The following is a 20,726-nucleotide window of genomic DNA, read 5'->3' on the forward strand; positions in this document are numbered from 1 at the left end:
AGACCCTCTCTGTACCTCTTGTGGAAACGCTAGGGACAAATGTAATCGGTGCTTGTGCCGGTTTATCATTTCTAAGCACAGAGGATATTTCTCCCGGTGAGGTCATCATGGCAGTCTCCATCTGCTGTGTCTGTAGTCTAAGAATAGCCCTGTGATTAAGCAGATAATGATCATTAGAGGTGGTAGTTAAAGTGTAAAATATGATAAGCGCTTTGGAAGGGAGAGGCTTTACAGGAAGGGAAATCCTCATGGAGGACAACACACACACACATGCACACACACGCACGCACACACACACACACATACACACACACACACACACACACACACACACACACAACACACGGATCACCACGTCATCACTTCAGTAGCATGGGCATTTAACCGTATTTTAATATAACGGCCAGGGAAATGCGTCATCTTGCATGCCTTGTTTATGATCAATCATTTATATGGTTGTATCTGTCGTTTAGGAATAGTGGTAGCATTATTCAGCAGGTTTCAGTTGGTTTGTTCCTATAAAGGATTCTATGTTCCCAGGGAGATAAGCTATCACGCCCACTGGGGTAACTGAAAATGTTAATTACGCAGAGTCTTTGCTTCAAGCGCTTTTCTTTTAGAGAGATGGATAAGGGAGATTACGTCAAACCAATTCTACAGTATCTTAAGACATTTAATCCAAATGTATTATTAACTTGCCTAGTTAAAGGTTAAAAAAACAACTAAAAAAACATCACATTTCTGTCATCTTGTGTAACACAATGAACAAAATAGCAGCACATTATTCAAATAAACAGATTTATCTAGCCTCAACACAGTTCCACTTCTCCTGGTGTACACTGCACAGCTTGCCTCAGTGACAGACAACAGAGACCACACTCCTCGTGTCAAGGCTCAGAAGAAGACCCAGATAGTTTCGAAGTAACAAAAGTTTATTACAAAAACAGGGGGGCAGGCAAACGACAGGTCAAGGGCAGGCAGAGGTCGGTAGTCCAGAGCAGAGTCTGAAAGGTACAGAACAGCAGGCAGGCTCAGGGTCAGGGCAGGCAGAGGTCACCTTCTTGGAGGGCGGTCCTAGTGCCAAGCAAGGGAAGTTTGCAAAGGAAGTCCCTCAGCCCTTGTTTTTAATAGAGTTTGCGAATGTACAATTATGTTCACTTCGGGGCCTGAAACTCCCCATAATTCAAATCGCAACGATTTTATATCCGCTAAGAAAAGTCAGCCAAAAATGTAAACTTCAAGGTCAATATGGAGTCAACATATAAGTGGAAGTAAAAACAAATGTAAATTAAGTTAGAAATTGTGCTACTAATGCACGACGGCACGAACAGGTCTTGTAAAAGTAATGATGTTTTTGTTTGGTTAGCTTTTGGAAGTTGTAGAAATAAAATGTTTTCCTTCTTCAGAAGTTACAGCTAGGCAGGCTAACGTTATTTAGCTATTTAATTTGCTAGCTATCATACAGTAGGCTTATATTAATAATTATATATTTAATTTAAGTAGACATGCACTCATAATTGACTGTAGCGTATACAAAGCACCCACAAGCTACCGGTGGCTGAAAACACAGTCATCGCGGGATGAACGAGTGACGAATTTCTGGGCAAAAGGGTGGTCCATTTAAAAATCATTCCTTCCTCCCTCGCGCTGCAAGTGTATGCTCGTCAGACGCCATGATACGTCATCAGGAGTGTCCGCTTACAGTTTTTTTTAAATCACTTTGGCAATAATTTCAGAACCTTGATGCCATTTTTCACAACTCTAGACACAAAACTCACAACCGATGATCAAAATGCAAATTTTTCAGAACTCTAACCCTTTTCCCAATAGCTTGGATACAATACACATAAAGCTAAGATAATTTGTTCATTGAACTAAAATCACCTGTTCAAAATGACACAACTGAACATCAAAGTATTACCATTTCAAAATGCAATTCACACATTTCATCTGAGATGACTGTCTATTCATTTCATTACAGTGATCTAACTATCAGTTGATACAACTGCTCAAAATGATAAGTAACTGTTGCATTACTCTTTATGCATAGTTTTATGGAAACTGACTAACAATATTCCATGTTTAGATCATGAAAGTTTTAGGATAACGAGATCCATTGACACCAATTACTGTGGAACATGAACCAACTGGACTACATTATCTATGGATGTAATATTTCATCATCATTCTTTATCAGACACAGTTTCTATGGTCCCATGTACCACTTTTCCAGACCATGTTTTCAGATTTGACATTACGGTACACTCACCGGTTTATTAGGTACACCTATCTAGTACTGGATAGGACTCCCGTTTGCCTCCACAACAGCCTTAATTATTCACGGTGTTGTACGTTAAGAGATGCCCTTCTGCACACCATTTTTTTGGACAAGGCCACGGACCAAGACAGCGGCAGCAACATCAAGGACTGTCCAATGAAATACGAGCAATAGTTGTCGACCAGGTCGTAAATCATGGCATGACAATGACTGAGGCAGCTACAATGATTCAACCAAACCTCAGAAGATCAACAGTAGCCTCAATCATCAGAACTTTCCGCAATGAGAACCAGTAAGTCTTCAGCATGAACTAAACATTAGGCTACTCTCAATTGTCAAATGACTGTATACTGCATGCCAATGTGTACCACAGAGTAGGTGATGTGACTAAATGTGTTCTTACTGTAATTTTCCCTGCAGAATTGAGACTAGGCCGAATAGGAGAGGCAGAGGCAAAATTCTGACTGACCAACAAGAGCGGGCTGTGGTCAATTTGGTTCGGGCCAGAAATGATATTCGCCTTGCAGAAATTCAACAGCACATCTTGGACAATGATATGTTGAACAATGTGGAAGCCATAAGTTTGCAGACTATTGCCTGCATGCTGAAAAGGCACCAGGTGTCTCTAAAACAGCTATACTGTGTGCCTTTTGAAAGAAATGCAGACAGAGTGAAGCAACCGAGGACTGAGTATGTTCAGGTATGTTCAGTTTCAAGATGCCTGTTGTGAGAAATTCCCCAAAAATTCTACATCATTGTAACCAGTAATTAATTCTCTTTCCAAACTGTCTTTTTAGAGGGTGATGGAGCTGGATGCTGACGAAAACCATCACAAATTCCTCTTTTTGGATGAGGCAGGCTTCAACCTGGCCAAGACAAGGAGGAGAGGTCGGAATTTCATTGGCCAGTACCTGGACAATGTGTGGCGGTGGGACACATACCTCTTATTGGATTAAATAATGCAACTCTCCTTGTAACCTTCCTTGATGAGCTAAATCAGGTCTGTAGAGCTGATGATGTGACCTATGTCATTGTGTGGGATAATGTCAGATTCCACCATGATCAAATTCCCACCGTCACCGCATCAGCGATTATTGGACTCACCTGGACTCAATCACCTCTGTCATTACCTTCCCTATATCTGTCTGGTCCCCCGCTCTGTTCCCTGCCTCAGCATTATTTGTTGTTTGTCGTTGTTTACTCGCGTGCTGACTGTTTCTGTTTTGTTACCTGTCTGTTCCTGAATAAATGTTGACTCCCCGTACCTGCTTCTCAAAATCTGGCATCAGTCGTTGTGTGTGTGTGTGTGTGTGTGTAACTGTGTGTGTGTCTATGTGTGTGTGTGTGTGTTTGTGTGTGTTATCACCTAAGTGGTGTGAATGCACCCTGAGTAATTAAACACAATTAATAGTGCACTGGAGTATGCAGCTTGTATGCATGCACACATACCCGTTTGTACACACCCACACACATCTCCACACATATTTGGTTGTCACGTATGAGACATGTGCTGTGCACCCCTCATCACTGTGCGGTGCCACAGAGCAGAACTGTCTGAGAATATATTCCATCTGACAGCCAGAGTCACTAGGGTAAGGATCCCATGTGGCCTATAAAGTGTAACAGATTTACCCTGGCACCCCCATATCGCTCCCGCTCACTTTTTCTCACTACAGCATGAAATACCCATCCTTAGAGAGATGTTTAATTACTGCATAACATTGAGAGTAAACAATGGGAAGAGGGAAGGCAAAGGCTCTATTTGCAAAATGGCAGCAGGTAAAATGGACCGATATCTATTTTGCAGCAATTTTTTATCTTATTATTATGGGGGGTCTCCATGGGAAGTTGTAATGGGTTTTGAACAAAGATCCACAACAAAACAGACAAGCTCACACTGCATTATTCTAATGTCTTGTACTGCTTTGTGTTGTGTCCCTTTCCCTCTGCAAACAGAATGGAGTTTGAAGTTATTGCAGTTGGAGAATGAACTGGTAACTCTCAACTACCTGCATGTTTCCACATCAATCTTTCATGAGTTCTCATTCATATATAATGAGGGGTTTCTGGCCCACCACACAACAGGGGATTTCAATTAAAAAGTCCAGATGTTAGCGCCCGCCGTCAGCTGAATTGGGGAAAGTGCCAGCCAGTTGTTCTCTGAGGTTTTTCATCTCTGGATGTCATTATACTGTAGTCTTTTGATTGGTCTGTGCTTTGCAGCATTGCGGCTCACCAATCGCGCCTCATCCCGTAGTCTTTGATTGATGCATAATATTGGAATAGCTTTGTGGCCGCCCGCCTGTTGTTTTTGAAGCATTAAAGTGTGATGGGAAAAACCTTGGAGAAACCTTTCAAGCTTATATAAAAGCTTCCCTACCTCAATCAATGAAAAAAATATAACCCCTTCCGCAGAAACTATTTTGTGTTCATAACAGCATTATCAGTGTAGTATATTCATGAAAATATCAAGAGGGAGAGAGGATGAAGTTGTTTTTGGGTGAGATCTTTAAAAAATAAACCACAGCAAGCTAATAAAATGGTGGTAAAATGTCCTGAGATTTGAAGAGATGGGCTTGCTCTTAACAGGAGGGATGGATGGCTCTAAAAGTTATATTATTAGGAGCATGTAATTAAGTAATGTCAGGACAACTTGTTTTCTCCTGAAATAATCATACTTTTAGGGAGAGGGAGAGAGAGAGCAAGAGTGAGAGAGAGATGAATTAAGGGGGAGGGAGAGGGGAAGGGAGTAAGAGAGAGAGGAGACAGAGAGAGAGAGAGAGAGAGATGAATTAAGAGGGAGGGAGAGGGGAAGGGAGTAAGAGAGAGAGGAGTCAGAGAGAGAGATGGGGAAGATAATGTTTGAGACAGAAATGAAGAGGGAGTGAGTGAGTAAGAGATAGAGAGAGAGTGGGGGTGTACTGTATTATACCACTAAAGCCATCACGATGAGCTCCTGGGAGGTAGGATGATTTCAGGATGACTAATGCCGTCACCCACGCCATAAAGCTCCAGACCAGTAAAACCACAGGAACGTATTAAACTGGCACAAATATCCAGGGGTGGAAAAGTACACAATTGTCAGACTTGAGTAAAAGTAAAGATACCTTAATAGAGAATGACTTCAGTAAAAGTGAAAATCACCCAGTAAAATACTACTTGAGTAAAAGTCTAAAAGTATTTGGTTTTAACTATACTTAAGTATCAAAAGTAAATGTAGTTGCTAAAATATACTTAAGTATCAAAAGTATAAGTACGAATAATAAAAGATTACTTATATTAAGCAAACCAGACGGCACAACTTTCTTGTTTTTTAAATTTACAGATAACCAGGGGCACACTCCATTACTTAGATATCATTTCCAAACAAAGGATTTGTGTTTAGTGAGTCTGCCAAATCAGTGGCAGTAGGGATGACCAGGGATGTTCTCTTGATAAGTGTGCACATTTGACAATTTTTTTTCCTGCTAAGCATTCAAAATGTAACGAGTACTTTTGGGTGTCAGGGAAAAAGTATGGAGTAAAAGTACATAATTTTCTTTAGGAATGTAGTAAAGTAAAAGTTGTGAAAATATAAATAGTAAAGTAAAGTACAGATATCCCCAAAAACGACTTTTAAGTAGTTCTTAAATTTTTTTTACGGGCCTCCCGGGTGGCGCAGAGCTATTTGTGCCACCAGAGACTCTGGGTTCGAGCCCAGGCTCTGTCGCTGCCAGCCGCGACCGGGAGGTCCATGGGGCGACGCACAATTGGCCTAGCGTCGTCCGGGTTAGGGAGGGTTTGGGCGGTAGGGGTATCCTTGCCTCATCGCGAACTAGCGACTCCTGTGGCGAGCCGGGCGCAGTGCGCACTAACCAGGTCACCAGGGGCACGGTGTTTCCTCCGACACATTGGTGCGGCTGGCTTCCGGGTTGGATGCGCGCTGTGTTAAGAAGCAGTGTGGTTGGGCTGTGTTTCGGAGGACGCATGGCTTTAGACCTTCATCTCTCCCGAGCCCGTACGGGAGTTGTAGCGATGAGACAAGATAGTAACTACTAACAATTGGATACCATGAAATTGGGGAGAAAAGGGGGTAAAATTAAAATAAAAAAATGTAAAGTATTTTTACTTAAGTACTTTACCCCACTGAATATACTGATATACTAAAGAGATGACCCATTCACTATTCACTTCTGGAGGTGTTTGGAGGACCTTGCACCTTAGAGACTATATGTTCATCTGGATTTCATGTCATTATTTCCATTCTACCTAGTGGTAAATTTACCCAAGCTGGCTCCACCAAGGTCCTCTAAGAATATTTATGATAGCTTCTAGAAAAGTGAAATAATCATACTCTGTTGGATAGAAAAGCTACCTCAGATCTAGAGGTTTCAGACTGAATGAGGAGGTCCAATTATAATGGTTTAAAGCTCTCAACTCTGGACCTCAAAGCCAGTTCTACTGCATTTTTCATTGTTCTCCTCTAATCAGGGACTGATTTAAACCTGCGACACCGGGTGTGTGCAATTAATTATCAGGTAGAACAGAAAACCAGCAGGCTCCGGACCTCGAAAGGTAAGAGTTGAATACCCCTGGTCTAAAGTATGGCTACAGAGCATCTCAAATGGCCCCCTATTCCCTGAGTAGTACACCACTTTTGACCAGAGCCTTATGGGCAGTCAGTGTTAGAGTGCAGATAGGATTGCTTCCTAAGTGATTTAAGACGTTGTCTTACGTCAGAAAGCATGAATGACGTCTCCATCTGAGGGACGAGCTTCATGCAGGAGTGACGCCAACTGATTAGAAAACAATGGTGGCAGAGATGGACACACCAAATCTTCAAGACAAACAAATATACTCCAGGAGTCACTGCCGTGGGTTGGTCAAAGGACAAATGCCCTGTTGTTGAGGCTGTTCTCATTAGTATTGTCATGGCCTCACAAATGACAGCTATTAGAGGGTCACTGGTAGTATTGGAGAAGAGGAAATGGAAATATCAATATGACAGCTACCATTCTAGTGAGAGCTGGAGCTCACTGGAGTGCGTTGTATATTCTCAGTGGTCTGTGTTGTCTTTGACCAACCCACGGCAGTGACTACTGGGTCAGAAGGCGACACAATGTGTCTGTCTGTGTGACAGTGGGACGGTATCACAGCTCTGTGACGGCTGTGACTGACTGAATGCTGTCTGTTGACGGTGTTGACTGAATCACAGTGTTTACTCACCTTCCCAGACAGACAGAGCTGATCAAGACCTCTATAACACAATATGTTTGTCTTGAAGATTTGGTGTGTCCATCTCTGCCACCATTGTTTTCTCATCAGGTGGCGTCTCTCCTGCATGGCGCTTGTCCCTCAGATGGAGACGTCATGCTTTCTGACGTAAGACAACGTCTCTGCCACAGTGTTCTCAGACGAGGCTGCTCTACTGAGAGAAGATTGGAATGAGATTGGAAGGGGTAGATTTAGTAATAATTTTTCAAGAGCACTATATTTTCTAGTTAGCTCGATATCTGCAGTGCAAGATTTATCACTATCTGAGTAGATCTGAGTATATATAGTGCCCCTGATGACAGCAAACAAATGCAAGTTAATATATTTATATTATTCATGAAGTATGAATAAGTTTTAGTCTAGGTTTATTAACTTATCTGTCATTTTGCCTGGATTCAATTAACTGAGTATTCTCACTGTAGCACAGCGTTGACTAATTCTCATTCCATTTCCTTTTTATATGATCGTGCAGTTTGATAGGACCTAGCATGAATATGAATAGAAACAATGTGTTAGAGTATGTCAAGCCCTAGTTAAATAAAGGTTACACAATCAAGACCGTGTCAATCAACTTGTCCTTCATTTGATATGCCTTCAATAAGATGTGGACTCTCCCAGGTAATGCTTTGCTTTTGCATGGCTGTGTCTGCCACTGTTGTGACTTAGCATGCTGTTCATGCTCACTAGGTCTCACCTCATCCCTTTAATGTATCTTAAGGAATCAACAAAGGTTTAGAGGCTCTGTGCTTGGCTCTCAGCATTATGGAGATGGATGGAGTAATAGACTTCGCTTTGATAGATAGAGAGATGCACCTTTTCCACCCTTTGCACACCAGACAGCTTCCATCTTCATACAACCCCCCCCCCACCTCCTTTTACCAATGACTCTGTATCTTCACAAGCCATCAGCTGTATCCACCAGAGTGAGGAAAATCTCCCATCGTTCTGAGTGAGTGCTCTCCATTCCAGGCGGACCATGCAGGCAAGCCTATGCCAGCTCAACTGTCACTATGCTTATTGACGTGTGGTGTTGACCAATTTATTCTGCGTTAATCCTGATTTGTTATCTGATTACATGAATTTGAATAATGAGTTGAATTTGTCAGACTGGGCCTAATACAGATCATATTTACTGTTGGGTTTAAGCCGCTCCCCTGATTTAAATTGGTAATAAATGGCTGCTGGAGACAGATTGCTTTTCCCATTATCGTAGGCTACCACTGCAGCCACTCATTGTAGACCCATTACTAATGTATTACCATGGCACTGTACTCAAACACTTCTTGTACTTTGAAATGAATGTGGCTGCATTTTGTCGGAATATATTGTAACAGCACTAGTGATGGGAGGCTTGGGCTTTCAGAATGTATCTTGCTGCATTTACTTGTCATTTAAATACAGCCAACAGACACCATGCCGCTGGTTTTCCATGTAATTGTTTGTTGTCACTTGACCCATGCTGGTAGTGACTTACTGGAGTCATACACTGCTGAAAATGGAAAACAAGCGTAAGCAAGCCAGACCTGTGAAGCACTGAGGCTCACACTCCCTGATTGGAACATTCTATTTAAAACTCCTTACCTACCTCATATGTTGTTTACACATTTACCTGGTTGTGCAGTGTAACCTGCTATTAGTGGGGGCAGCAATTTGGTCTCATGCATTTAGAGCCAACAACAGGGAAAGAGGTTTTTCAGCCTACATAGAGATTTGGCTGACTGTCTCTTCAATTCCAATCTTTCACGTCTCCTATCTCTCTCCTGCTTGACAAGCATGCTTTGAAAGTGGGATAAAAAAATGCGAATTGTGGATGTCACATAGATGTGCCCTGGGTAGACACGGTGCCATCTGTAGAAAGATATGTTTTTAGCAGGATCCTTTCCTCATGTATACTAATCAGAAATATAAACACAACATGTAATGTTTCATGAGCTGAAATAAAAGATCCCACAAATTTTCCATACACACAAAAAGCTTATTTCTGTCAAATTTTGTGAGCAAATTTGTTTACATCCCTGTTAGTGAGCATTTCTCCTTTGCCAAGAAAACCCATCCACCTGACAGGTGTGGCATATCAAGATGCTAATTAAACAGCTTGATCATTACACAGGTGCACCTTGTGCTGGGGACAATAAAAGACCACTCAAAAATGTGCAGTTCTGTCACACAACACATTGCCACAGATGACTCAAGTTTTGAGGGAGTGTACATTTGGCATGCTGACTGCAGGAATGTCCACCAAAGATGTTGCCAGAGAATGTAAAGTCAATTTCTCTACCGTACGTCGCTTCCAAGGTTGTTGTCGAGAAGTTTTCAGTACGTCCAACCTGCCTAGGACCTCAACAAACCCGGCCGGCTCCTTCACCTGCGGGATTGTCTGAGACCAGTCAACTGGACAGCTCATGAAACTGAAGAGTATTTCTGTCTTTAATAAAGCCCTTTTGTAGGGAAAAACTCATTCTGATTGGATGGGCCTTGCTCCCCAGTCGGGGGGCCTATGTCCTGCCAAGCCCACACATGGCTGTGCCCCTGCCCATTCATGTGAAAGTCATAGATTAGGGCCTAATAAAAAAATGATTGACTGATTTCCTTATATGAACTGTAACTCAGTAATATCATTGAAGTTGTTGCATGTTGCGTTTATATTTTTGTTTGTAAATGTCTTCTCTGTTTCGCCAGGCTTGGTCACAGCAGGTGTAGGCTAAGACGGTTTTTGCAATGTTTTAAACAGATGAATACTTTTGCATTGTCTTACAGTCTTTGTCTTGTAAATAGTGTGCTGTGTTCTCCGCACTTTCTTTTGTGCTGCAAATACTCTCTTGACATTGAGGAATTAGTTGTGTTGTGGATGTAAAGGAAAGGAGCTAAGGTTTGTTTGTTGAATTGAGCCTGTGTGAGTCACTGTTCTAGGACTTTTTAGTTGGTTAGCGACTTAAATTAATGTCTGTCTCTTCCTTTCCCTTCTACCTATTTATCATCTCTTCCTCCCCAAACATCTGCTCCTCTATTCATACCAGTGGGCTACTTTCACTTCTCCTATAAGCTATCCATCTTCCACAGCCTTTATAATTTCATGTCCTGATCGACTCTAGCTCTACTTTTACACCCGTATTCAATTATACTTGCAAATCAAAGTTATGCAATGACCATTATCATATGCTGTAGCTAGGCTACAGTGGATATTGTTGTGCTGTCCTGTTTAGAACCATGATGATGTTGTTGACATAGTGATTATTGTCATCCAGAGTTGACATCCGTTCTGGCTGTATACCTCCTGCTCTATACAATCAGTGTCTTCCTTCTCTCCCTCGCTCTCCGTACTGTCAGGTTGTTGGACGATCCTGCATCCCTCCTACTCTCTTCTTTCTCATCTAGGGCTGTCAGTTACAGGGCAATCGCATCCTTCATTCATTCCTTCCCTCTCTGAATCTGAATGAGATGCTGCTTTATTTTGGCTTTCCTTCTGATCCTCTTGGTGGAGGTTTTTATTTAGTCTGTGTTATTTGGTTCTGGCTGCTTGTATATTTGATCTGTTTGCATAGCTAAAATCTTCCTTCCTCTGCTCGGAGTGCCAGGCTTTCTGTTGTGTTCCTCTCTCTACTTTAAGCATGTTTCACACCTCACATGCGTTGTGTTCTTCCATTGTGTCTGTAAGTTGCTCTCATCAGTGCTGCTCTCTGGGAGATGAGTCAGTGCATTCTCAGTGCTTGGTTAAAACCTGCACGCTTCCCTGCCTCAACACATTTTGTGTATTTTTGCATGTGTGTGTGTGTGTTAGCATCAACAGAGACAGACAGAGAAAGAGGAAGAGAAGGAAGATAAAGGGCTATAGAGACAGTGACCAGTAGGCCTGTCAGTGTGATCAGAGTGGACAGGCCTGGCAGAACAGTGTCAAAGCCACTCTGAGATGCCAGGCATGTGTGGGTGTGAGAGAAAGAGAGAAAAAGAGAGAGAGAGAGAGAGAGAGAGAGAGAGAGCAGTGTATTGGACATTGTGTGTCACTGTCTTTACGAGCCGGCCCATCAACGACTACCATCTGACCGTGGTACTGTGACTGCAGCAGCCCAGAACAACCATCACAACAGACAACCCTTCTGACCGTGGTACTGTGACTGCAGCAGCCCAGAACAACCATCACAGCAGACAACCCTCTGACCATGGTACTGTGACTGCAGCAGCCCAGAACAACCATCACAGCAGACAACCCCTCTGACCATGGTACTGTGACTGCAGCAGCCCAGAACAACCATCACAGCAGACATCCCCTCTGACCATGGTACTGTGACTGCAGCAGCCCAGAACAACCATCACAGCAGACAACCCTCTGACCATGGTACTGTGACTGCAGCAGCCCAGAACAACCATCACAGCAGACAACCACTCTGACCGTGGTACTGTGACTGCAGCAGCCCAGAACAACCATCACAGCAGACAACCCCTCTGACCATGGTACTGTGACTACAGCAGCCCAGAACAACCATCACAGCAGACAACCCCTCTGACCATGGTAGTGTGACTACAGCAGCTCAGAACAACCATCACAGCAGACAACCACTCTGACCATGGTACTGTGACTGCAGCAGCCCAGAACAACCATCACAGCAGACAACCCCTCTGACCATGGTACTGTGACTACAGCAGCTCAGAACAACCATCACAGCAGACATCCCCTCTGACCATGGTACTGTGACTACAGCAGCCCAGAACAACCATCACAGCAGACAACCACTCTGACCATGGTAGTGTGACTGCAGCAGCCCAGAACAACCGTCACAGCAGACAACCCCTCTGACCATGGCTCATGCTCATCATTTGCACATCACACTGTCACTTCAACTTTGCTCTGATGATGGTCCAATGGGAGTCTGAGTATCCCCTGATTGGTAGTTACATGCCATGTGTCACTGATGTAGTCTCTTCCACAGCTGCTGTGTCTGGTTTTGGCTAAACTAGGGGAAATGTAGCAAAGCACAGAAATAAACTGTATGGAAATGACTGTATTGACAGAACCAAATATAGATTTTTTTTGTGGCATCCAGCCACTTTAACCCGATCTTTGTGTGTCTATGTTCTGAGATTCTAACCACTGTCCCTGTATGTGTGTGTGTGTGTGTGTGTGTGTGTGTGTGTGTGTGTGTGTGTGTGTGTGTGTGTGTGTGTGTGTGTGTGTGTGTGTGTGTGTGTGTGTGTGCCCAGTGTCCCTGTGTCTGTTCCTGCATCTGTCTGGATTTCCCCTCTCCTCTGTGTTAACCAACCAGATAATCTGTTCAGTTCTCAGCATCAACTACAGTATGTGATTGGGTTCTATAATAATGTAATGGTGGGCGACAGGTAGCTGCGTTGCGCCAATAACCTGGTTCGAATCCCCGAGCCGACTAGGTGAAAAGTCTGTCGATGTGCCCTTGAGTAAGGCACTTAACACTAATTGCTCCTGTGAGTCGCTCTGGATACGAACGTTTTCTAAATGACTAAAATGTCATGTAAATGTAAATCTTCTTCCCTGTGTGTCTGTGTCCCCCAACATACAGAGTGTAACCCTCCTCCCCGTATGTCTGTGTCCCCCAACATACAGAGTGTAACCCTCCTCCCTGTGTGTCTGTGTCCCCCAACATACAGAGTGTAACCCTCCTCCCCGTATGTCTGTGTCCCCAACATACAGAGTGTAACCCTCCTCCCCGTATGTCTGTGTCCCCCCCAGACACCCTCCTCCCTGTGTGTCTGTGTCCCCCAACAGAGTGTAACCCTCCTCCCCGTATGTCTGTGTCCCCCAACATACAGAGTGTAACCCTCCTCCCCGTATGTCTGTGTCCCCCAACATACAGAGTGTAACCCTCCTCCCCGTATGTCTGTGTCCCCCAACATACAGAGTGTAACCCTCCTCCCCGTATGTCTGTGTCCCCCAACATACAGAGTGTAACCCTCCTCCCTGTGTGTCTGTGTCCCCCAACATACAGAGTGTAACCCTCCTCCCTGTGTGTCTGTGTCCCCCAACATACAGAGTGTAACCCTCCTCCCTGTATGTCTGTGTCCCCCAACATACAGAGTGTAACCCTCCTCCCCGTATGTCTGTGTCCCCCAACATACAGAGTGTAACCCTCCTCCCCGTATGTCTGTGTCCCCCAACATACAGAGTGTAACCCTCCTCCCTGTGTGTCTGTGTCCCCCAACATACAGAGTGTAACCCTCCTCCCCGTATGTCTGTGTCCCCCAACATACAGAGTGTAACCCTCCTCCCCGTATGTCTGTGTCCCCCAACATACAGAGTGTAACCCTCCTCCCCGTATGTCTGTGTCCCCCAACATACAGAGTGTAACCCTCCTCCCTGTGTGTCTGTGTCCCCCAACATACAGAGTGTAACCCTCCTCCCCGTATGTCTGTGTCCCCCAACATACAGAGTGTAACCCTCCTCCCTGTGTGTCTGTGTCCCCCAACATACAGAGTGTAACCCTCCTCCCCGTATGTCTGTGTCCCCCAACATACAGAGTGTAACCCTCCTCCCCGTATGTCTGTGTCCCCCAACATACAGAGTGTAACCCTCCTCCCCTGTGTGTCTGTGTCCCCCAACATACAGAGTGTAACCCTCCTCCCCGTATGTCTGTGTCCCCCAACATACAGAGTGTAACCCTCCTCCCCGTATGTCTGTGTCCCCCAACATACAGAGTGTAACCCTCCTCCCTGTGTGTCTGTGTCCCCCAACATACAGATGTCTGTGTCCCCCAACCCCCTCCTCCCCGTATGTCTGTGTCCCCCAACATACAGAGTGTAACCCTCCTCCCCGTATGTCTGTGTCCCCCAACATACAGAGTGTAACCCTCCTCCCTGTGTGTCTGTGTCCCCCAACATACAGAGTGTAACCCTCCTCCCTGTGTGTCTGTGTCCCCCAACATACAGAGTGTAACCCTCCTCCCTGTGTGTCTGTGTCCCCCAACATACAGAGTGTAACCCTCCTCCCTGTATGTCTGTGTCCCCCAACATACAGAGTGTAACCCTCCTCCCCGTATGTCTGTGTCCCCGTATGTCCCCCAACATACAGAGTGTAACCCTCCTCCCCGTATGTCTGTGTCCCCCAACATACAGAGTGTAACCCTCCTCCCCGTATGTCTGTGTCCCCCAACATACAGAGTGTAACCCTCCTCCCCGTATGTCTGTGTCCCCCAACATACAGAGTGTAACCCTCCTCCCCGTATGTCTGTGTCCCCCAACATACAGAGTGTAACCCTCCTCCCCGTATGTCTGTGTCCCCCAACATACAGAGTGTAACCCTCCTCCCCGTATGTCTGTGTCCCCCAACATACAGAGTGTAACCCTCCTCCCCGTATGTCTGTGTCCCCCAACATACAGAGTGTAACCCTCCTCCCCGTATGTCTGTGTCCCCCAACATACAGAGTGTACCCCCTCCTCCCCGTATGTCTGTGTCCCCCAACATACAGAGTGTAACCCTCCTCCCCGTATGTCTGTGTCCCCCAACATACAGAGTGTAACCCTCCTCCCCGTATGTCTGTGTCCCCCAACATACAGAGTGTAACCCTCCTCCCCGTATGTCTGTGTCCCCCAACAACAGAGTGTAACCCTCCTCCCCGTATGTCTGTGTCCCCCAACATACAGAGTGTAACCCTCCTCCCCGTATGTCTGTGTCCCCCAACATACAGAGTGTAACCCTCCTCCCCGTATGTCTGTGTCCCCCAACATACAGAGTGTAACCCTCCTCCCCGTATGTCTGTGTCCCCCAACATACAGAGTGTAACCCTCCTCCCCGTATGTCTGTGTCCCCCAACATACAGAGTGTAACCCTCCTCCCCGTATGTCTGTGTCCCCCAACATACAGAGTGTAACCCTCCTCCCCGTATGTCTGTGTCCCCCAACATACAGAGTGTAACCCTCCTCCCCGTATGTCTGTGTCCCCCAACATACAGAGTGTAACCCTCCTCCCCGTATGTCTGTGTCCCCCAACATACAGAGTGTAACCCTCCTCCCCGTATGTCTGTGTCCCCCAACATACAGAGTGTAACCCTCCTCCCCGTATGTCTGTGTCCCCCAACATACAGAGTGTAACCCTCCTCCCCGTATGTCTGTGTCCCCCAACATACAGAGTGTAACCCTCCTCCCCGTATGTCTGTGTCCCCCCCAACAGACAGAGTGTAACCCCCTAACCCCCCCCCGTATGTCTGTGTCCCCCAACATACAGAGTGTAACCCTCCTCCCCGTATGTCTGTGTCCCCCAACATACAGAGTGTAACCCTCCTCCCCTGTGTCCCCCAACATACAGATGTCTGTGTCCCCCAACATACAGAGTGTAACCCTCCTCCCCCCAACATACAGAGTGTCTGTGTCCCCCAACATACAGAGTGTAACCCTCCTCCCCGTATGTCTGTGTCCCCCAACATACAGAGTGTAACCCTCCTCCCCGTATGTCTGTGTCCCCCAACATACAGAGTGTAACCCTCCTCCCCGTATGTCTGTGTCCCCCAACATACAGAGTGTAACCCCCTCCTCCCCGTATGTCTGTGTCCCCCAACATACAGAGTGTAACCCTCCTCCCCGTATGTCTGTGTCCCCCAACATACAGAGTGTAACCCTCCTCCCCGTATGTCTGTGTCCCCCAACATACAGAGTGTAACCCTCCTCCCCGTATGTCTGTGTCCCCCAACATACAGAGTGTAACCCTCCTCCCCGTATGTCTGTGTCCCCCAACATACAGAGTGTAACCCTCCTCCCCGTATGTCTGTGTCCCCCAACATACAGAGTGTAACCCTCCTCCCCGTATGTCTGTGTCCCCCAACATACAGAGTGTAACCCTCCTCCCCGTATGTCTGTGTCCCCCAACATACAGAGTGTAACCCTCCTCCCCGTATGTCTGTGTCCCCCAACATACACAGTGTAACCCTCCTCCCCGTATGTCTGTGTCCCCCAACCTAACCCTCCCCGTATGTCTGTGTCCCCCAACATACAGAGTGTAACCCTCCTCCCCGTATGTCTGTGTCCCCCAACATACAGAGTGTAACCCTCCTCCCCGTATGTCTGTGTCCCCCAACATACAGAGTGTAACCCTCCTCCCCGTATGTCTGTGTCCCCCAACATACAGAGTGTAACCCTCCTCCCCGTATGTCTGTGTCCCCCAACATACAGAGTGTAACCCTCCTCCCCGTATGTCTGTGTCCCCCAACATACAGAGTGTAACCCTCCTCCCCGTATGTCTGTGTCCCCCAACATACAGAGTGTAACCCTAACCCCTCCCCGTATGTCTGTGTCCCCCAACATACAGAGTGTAACCCTCCTCCCCTGTATGTCTGTGTCCCCCAACATCCCCCAACAGAGTGTAACCCTCCTCCCCGTATGTCTGTGTCCCCCAACATACAGAGTGTAACCCTCCTCCCCGTATGTCTGTCCCCCCCCAACATACAGAGTGTAACCCTCCTCCCCGTATGTCTGTGTCCCCCCCAACATACATACAGTGTAACCCTCCTCCCCGTATGTCTGTGTCCCCCAACATACAGAGTGTAACCCTCCTCCCCGTATGTCTGTGTCCCCCAACATACAGAGTGTAACCCTCCTCCCCGTATGTCTGTGTCCCCCAACATACAGAGTGTAACCCTCCTCCCCGTATGTCTGTGTCCCCCAACATACAGATTGTAACCCTCCTCCCTGTGTGTCTGTTTGTCCTAGCAGATGTGCTGGAGGGGAAGAGTGCCATCCTCCTGGGGATGAGCCAGTGGAACTCCAACGACCTGGTGGAGCAGATTGAGACCCTGGGACACATGGACCAATCACAAGGCATGTACATACAGGGTACCCTGGGACACATGGACCAATCACAAGATATGTTACAGACAGGGTACACTGGGACACTTGGGCCAATCACAAGGTACATTACACACAGGGTACCCTGAGACACATGGACCAATCACAATGTATGTTACACACAGGGTACACTGGGACACATGGACCAATCACAATTGATGTTACACACAGGGTACACTGTCACAAGGTATGTTACACACAGGGTACCCTGGGGGCATAAGAGGGCTCTAATGCCCTCTGAACATCTGTTCAGTTCTCTCCACCTCCTACTGCAGTACTGTGGAGCTGCTTGCTCACAAACAAAAACACACAAGCTGATGCATCTATTCACAATGTTCAGTGCAGTTAAACAAAGAATTTCACACAACAAATCACAAATGAGACCTTTGATCCATCAAAATTCAAACAACTTCAAACATCCATTTATGTGTTTATATGTTTGGTTAGTTTAAAATCAGACAGATGTTGATGCTCTGCTGCATGTATTGATTTGTAAACTCTTTGTTCTTGTCGGAATACGTCTAGTGGAAGGCAATGAGTCACTATAGTGAAAATGTGAATTTTCCTCATTATCGGTCATAACAATCTCTCAGTAAATAAATCAAACGTATTGCAACAGGTCAGTAACTCAGGAGTAAATGTCAGTTGACTTTTCATAGTCGAGCAATTCAGAGGTCGAGACAGCAGGTGCGGTAGAGAGAGAGAGAGACCGTCGAAAACAGCACGTCCGGTGAACAGGTCAGGCCTCCCTAGCCACATGCAGAACAGTTGAAACTGGAGCAGCAGCACGACCAGGTGGACTGGGGACAGCCAGGAATCATCAGGCCAGGTAGTCCTGAGGCATGGTCCTAGGACTCTAGGTCCTCTGGGAGGGGGGGGGGGGAGAGAGAGAGGGAGCATTAGAGGGAGCATACTCAAATTCACACAGGACATCAGAGAAGACAGGAGAATTACACCAGAAATAACAGACGGACCCTAGCCCCCTGGCACATAGACTTTCGCTGCATAGATAATGGAGGCTGAGAGGGGGGAAACCAGGCAGGATATAACCACACCGATTTTGCCAAAGCACAGCCTCCAAACCACTAGAGAGTCAACAGACCACCAACTTACTGAATATAGCCCACAAAGATCTCCTCCACCGCACAAGCTCGGGGGGGTGCAAAACAGGACAGGAAGACCGCATCAGTGACTCAACCCACTCTCAACCCCTCCTAGGGACGGCATAGAAGAGCACTATGGAGCCAGTGACTCAGCCCCCGTAATAGAGTTAGAGAAAGAGAATCCCAGTGGAGAGAGGGGAGCCGGCCAGGCAGAGACAGCAAGGGCGGTTCGTCCACACAGTGCCTTGCCATTCACCTTCGCACCCCTGTGCCAGACTACACTCAATCATAGGACCTACTGAAGAGATGAGTCTTCAGTAAAGACTTAAAATGTTGAGACCGATTTTGCATCTCTCACATGGATAGGCAGACCATTCCATAAAAATGGAGCTCTACAGGAGAAAGCCCTGCCTCCAGCTGTTTGCTTAGAAATTCTAGGAGCAATAAGGAGGCCTGCATCTTGTGACCGTAGCGTACGTGTAGGTATGTACGGCATGACCATATCGATTTCTCTATTTACTTTGTTCTTCTGGTTTATTTTTCTTTTCTGATTTCCTTATTTTTCATTTTAATCTCAGTGCTCTGATTTGCAAACCCCAGCGATTTATCTGGTCTTAAGTAACTCTCTCTCTCTTGGTTATTTTTTGGTCTTTGAAGATTGACAGGGCTTTTTCCAGAGGCAGATACATGCATGCCTAGTGGAAGCAGCTACTGTAATAGCTCCTCCTACTGTAATAGCTCCTCCTACTGTAATAGCTCCTCTGAAAATCCCCTCTCTCCATCACTCTACTTCCCTTTATTCAGACTGACTATGTTTGACATCAACTGTATTTCATCTTAAATCACATGAATGAAATATTGGTTAGTGTTAAATGTCATTGAATGTGTTTTTCAAATGTAAATAAAGAAATTAAAACTTGATCTGATACAGACACGTGATGTGACTAATTAGCTACTTCACTGTACTGCAGACTCATGCAAATGACTGTATTTAATGTAGATTCATGTTTTATTTTGTCTCAGTGCACAGGTAGACATTTTGACAACATTTTGACTGAACCAAGAGCCGTGTTGTACTTCAGAAATCCCACAGCCTTGATCGTGAGACACATCAATGGCAGAAATACAGCACAATGCTTTGTTAGTTCAGGGAGGACAGTGTTTTTTTCATATTAAAGAGTTGCACAGATTAGAGACTGTGCAACAACAACAGCAGCTCACATCAGATAACTCACTGAGCCACACAGTTACTCAGCCCTGTCTCTAGTCCGAGGCCGCATCCGATATGGCACCCTATTCCCTATGCATTACAAAGGAAATAGGGTGGTTTTTGAGACACAGCTTGAGTGTTTACCCCAACAGCCAATGTAAAACCAGCTGAACTTCTCTATTGGACAAGACAATGGGGAATTAAGAACAAGGGGTCTTAAGCAGGCCTGACAGAGTGGTGAAGAAGCAATCACTGGGCCATGCATCATGCCTGCTAGCGTCTCCCTCTCTTTCTCCCATGCCACCCTATAGAAATCACCTACTTTCTGTCTGGCCACAGTCCCTGTGCCCACTTCTCTTGCCAAAATATACACATCAAACATCTCCAAACCATGAGGAGGGATGAGGGTTATCAACGTGAACTCTTTAGGGATTGTTTTTTCCAGAAAAATAGAGGCATTCTTATGCTTTCCGAGAGTTTTTTCGAGACATACACTGTATAACCATCACCAATACTATTTACATCACATTAACGAAACATGATAAATCAAAGGATATGAATCTTGTCAGCACTTAGACCTGACATTAGTGAGCGAGCTTTGATGTCTGAGGAAGGATCAAAGTCAGATAGTCCACATTTACAGACATTGCAATCTCTTGGTTTTCTCATTGGTTTTCTCTTCTCTAAGGCTTCACTGAGAAACCATTAATTGCCAGCTCAAGGTTTACTGATTGATCTCTGACTGTATTGTACTTAGAGAACATGTCTTGGCTGGCTAAAACATCATCAAATGCAACACCAGGCAGGAAAACATATCTTTCCTTTTTTAAATTTTCCATATCCTAATCTTTCCATATCTACAGCAGTGTGCTACAGTAGCTTATCAGGTAAGGATCATGCATGAGGTCCTACAGATTGAAGAAGATAGTTTTAATTGCTGGGTTTCTGGGGTCTGAGCGAGGGTGGTGGAATGCCCACCCGTAGAGATGAAAGACCTTAATTTAAAGATGTTCAGTCAAACACTGTTACAAAAAAGTGGGTGTGAAATGTCACTGGTTCTACTTATGGCACTGTACTGTAGTGA

At 45.6% G+C, this 20,726-nt stretch overlaps 1 protein-coding gene across 1 annotated transcript in view; it reads left to right on the forward strand.

The window, feature by feature from the left end:
• LOC112267102 (membrane-associated phosphatidylinositol transfer protein 3) overlaps positions 1-20,726 on the forward strand; it is a 99,049-nt gene that overhangs the window by 22,545 nt on the left and 55,778 nt on the right. Inside the window, exon 3 of the mRNA XM_042297417.1 lies at positions 17,198-17,302. Within this exon, the coding sequence (XP_042153351.1) occupies positions 17,198-17,302 (105 nt within the window). The remainder of the gene's footprint in view (positions 1-17,197; positions 17,303-20,726) is intronic.

The sequence above is a fragment of the Oncorhynchus tshawytscha genome, linkage group LG14 (genome assembly GCF_018296145.1).
Source record: "Oncorhynchus tshawytscha isolate Ot180627B linkage group LG14, Otsh_v2.0, whole genome shotgun sequence".
NCBI lineage: Eukaryota > Metazoa > Chordata > Actinopteri > Salmoniformes > Salmonidae > Oncorhynchus > Oncorhynchus tshawytscha.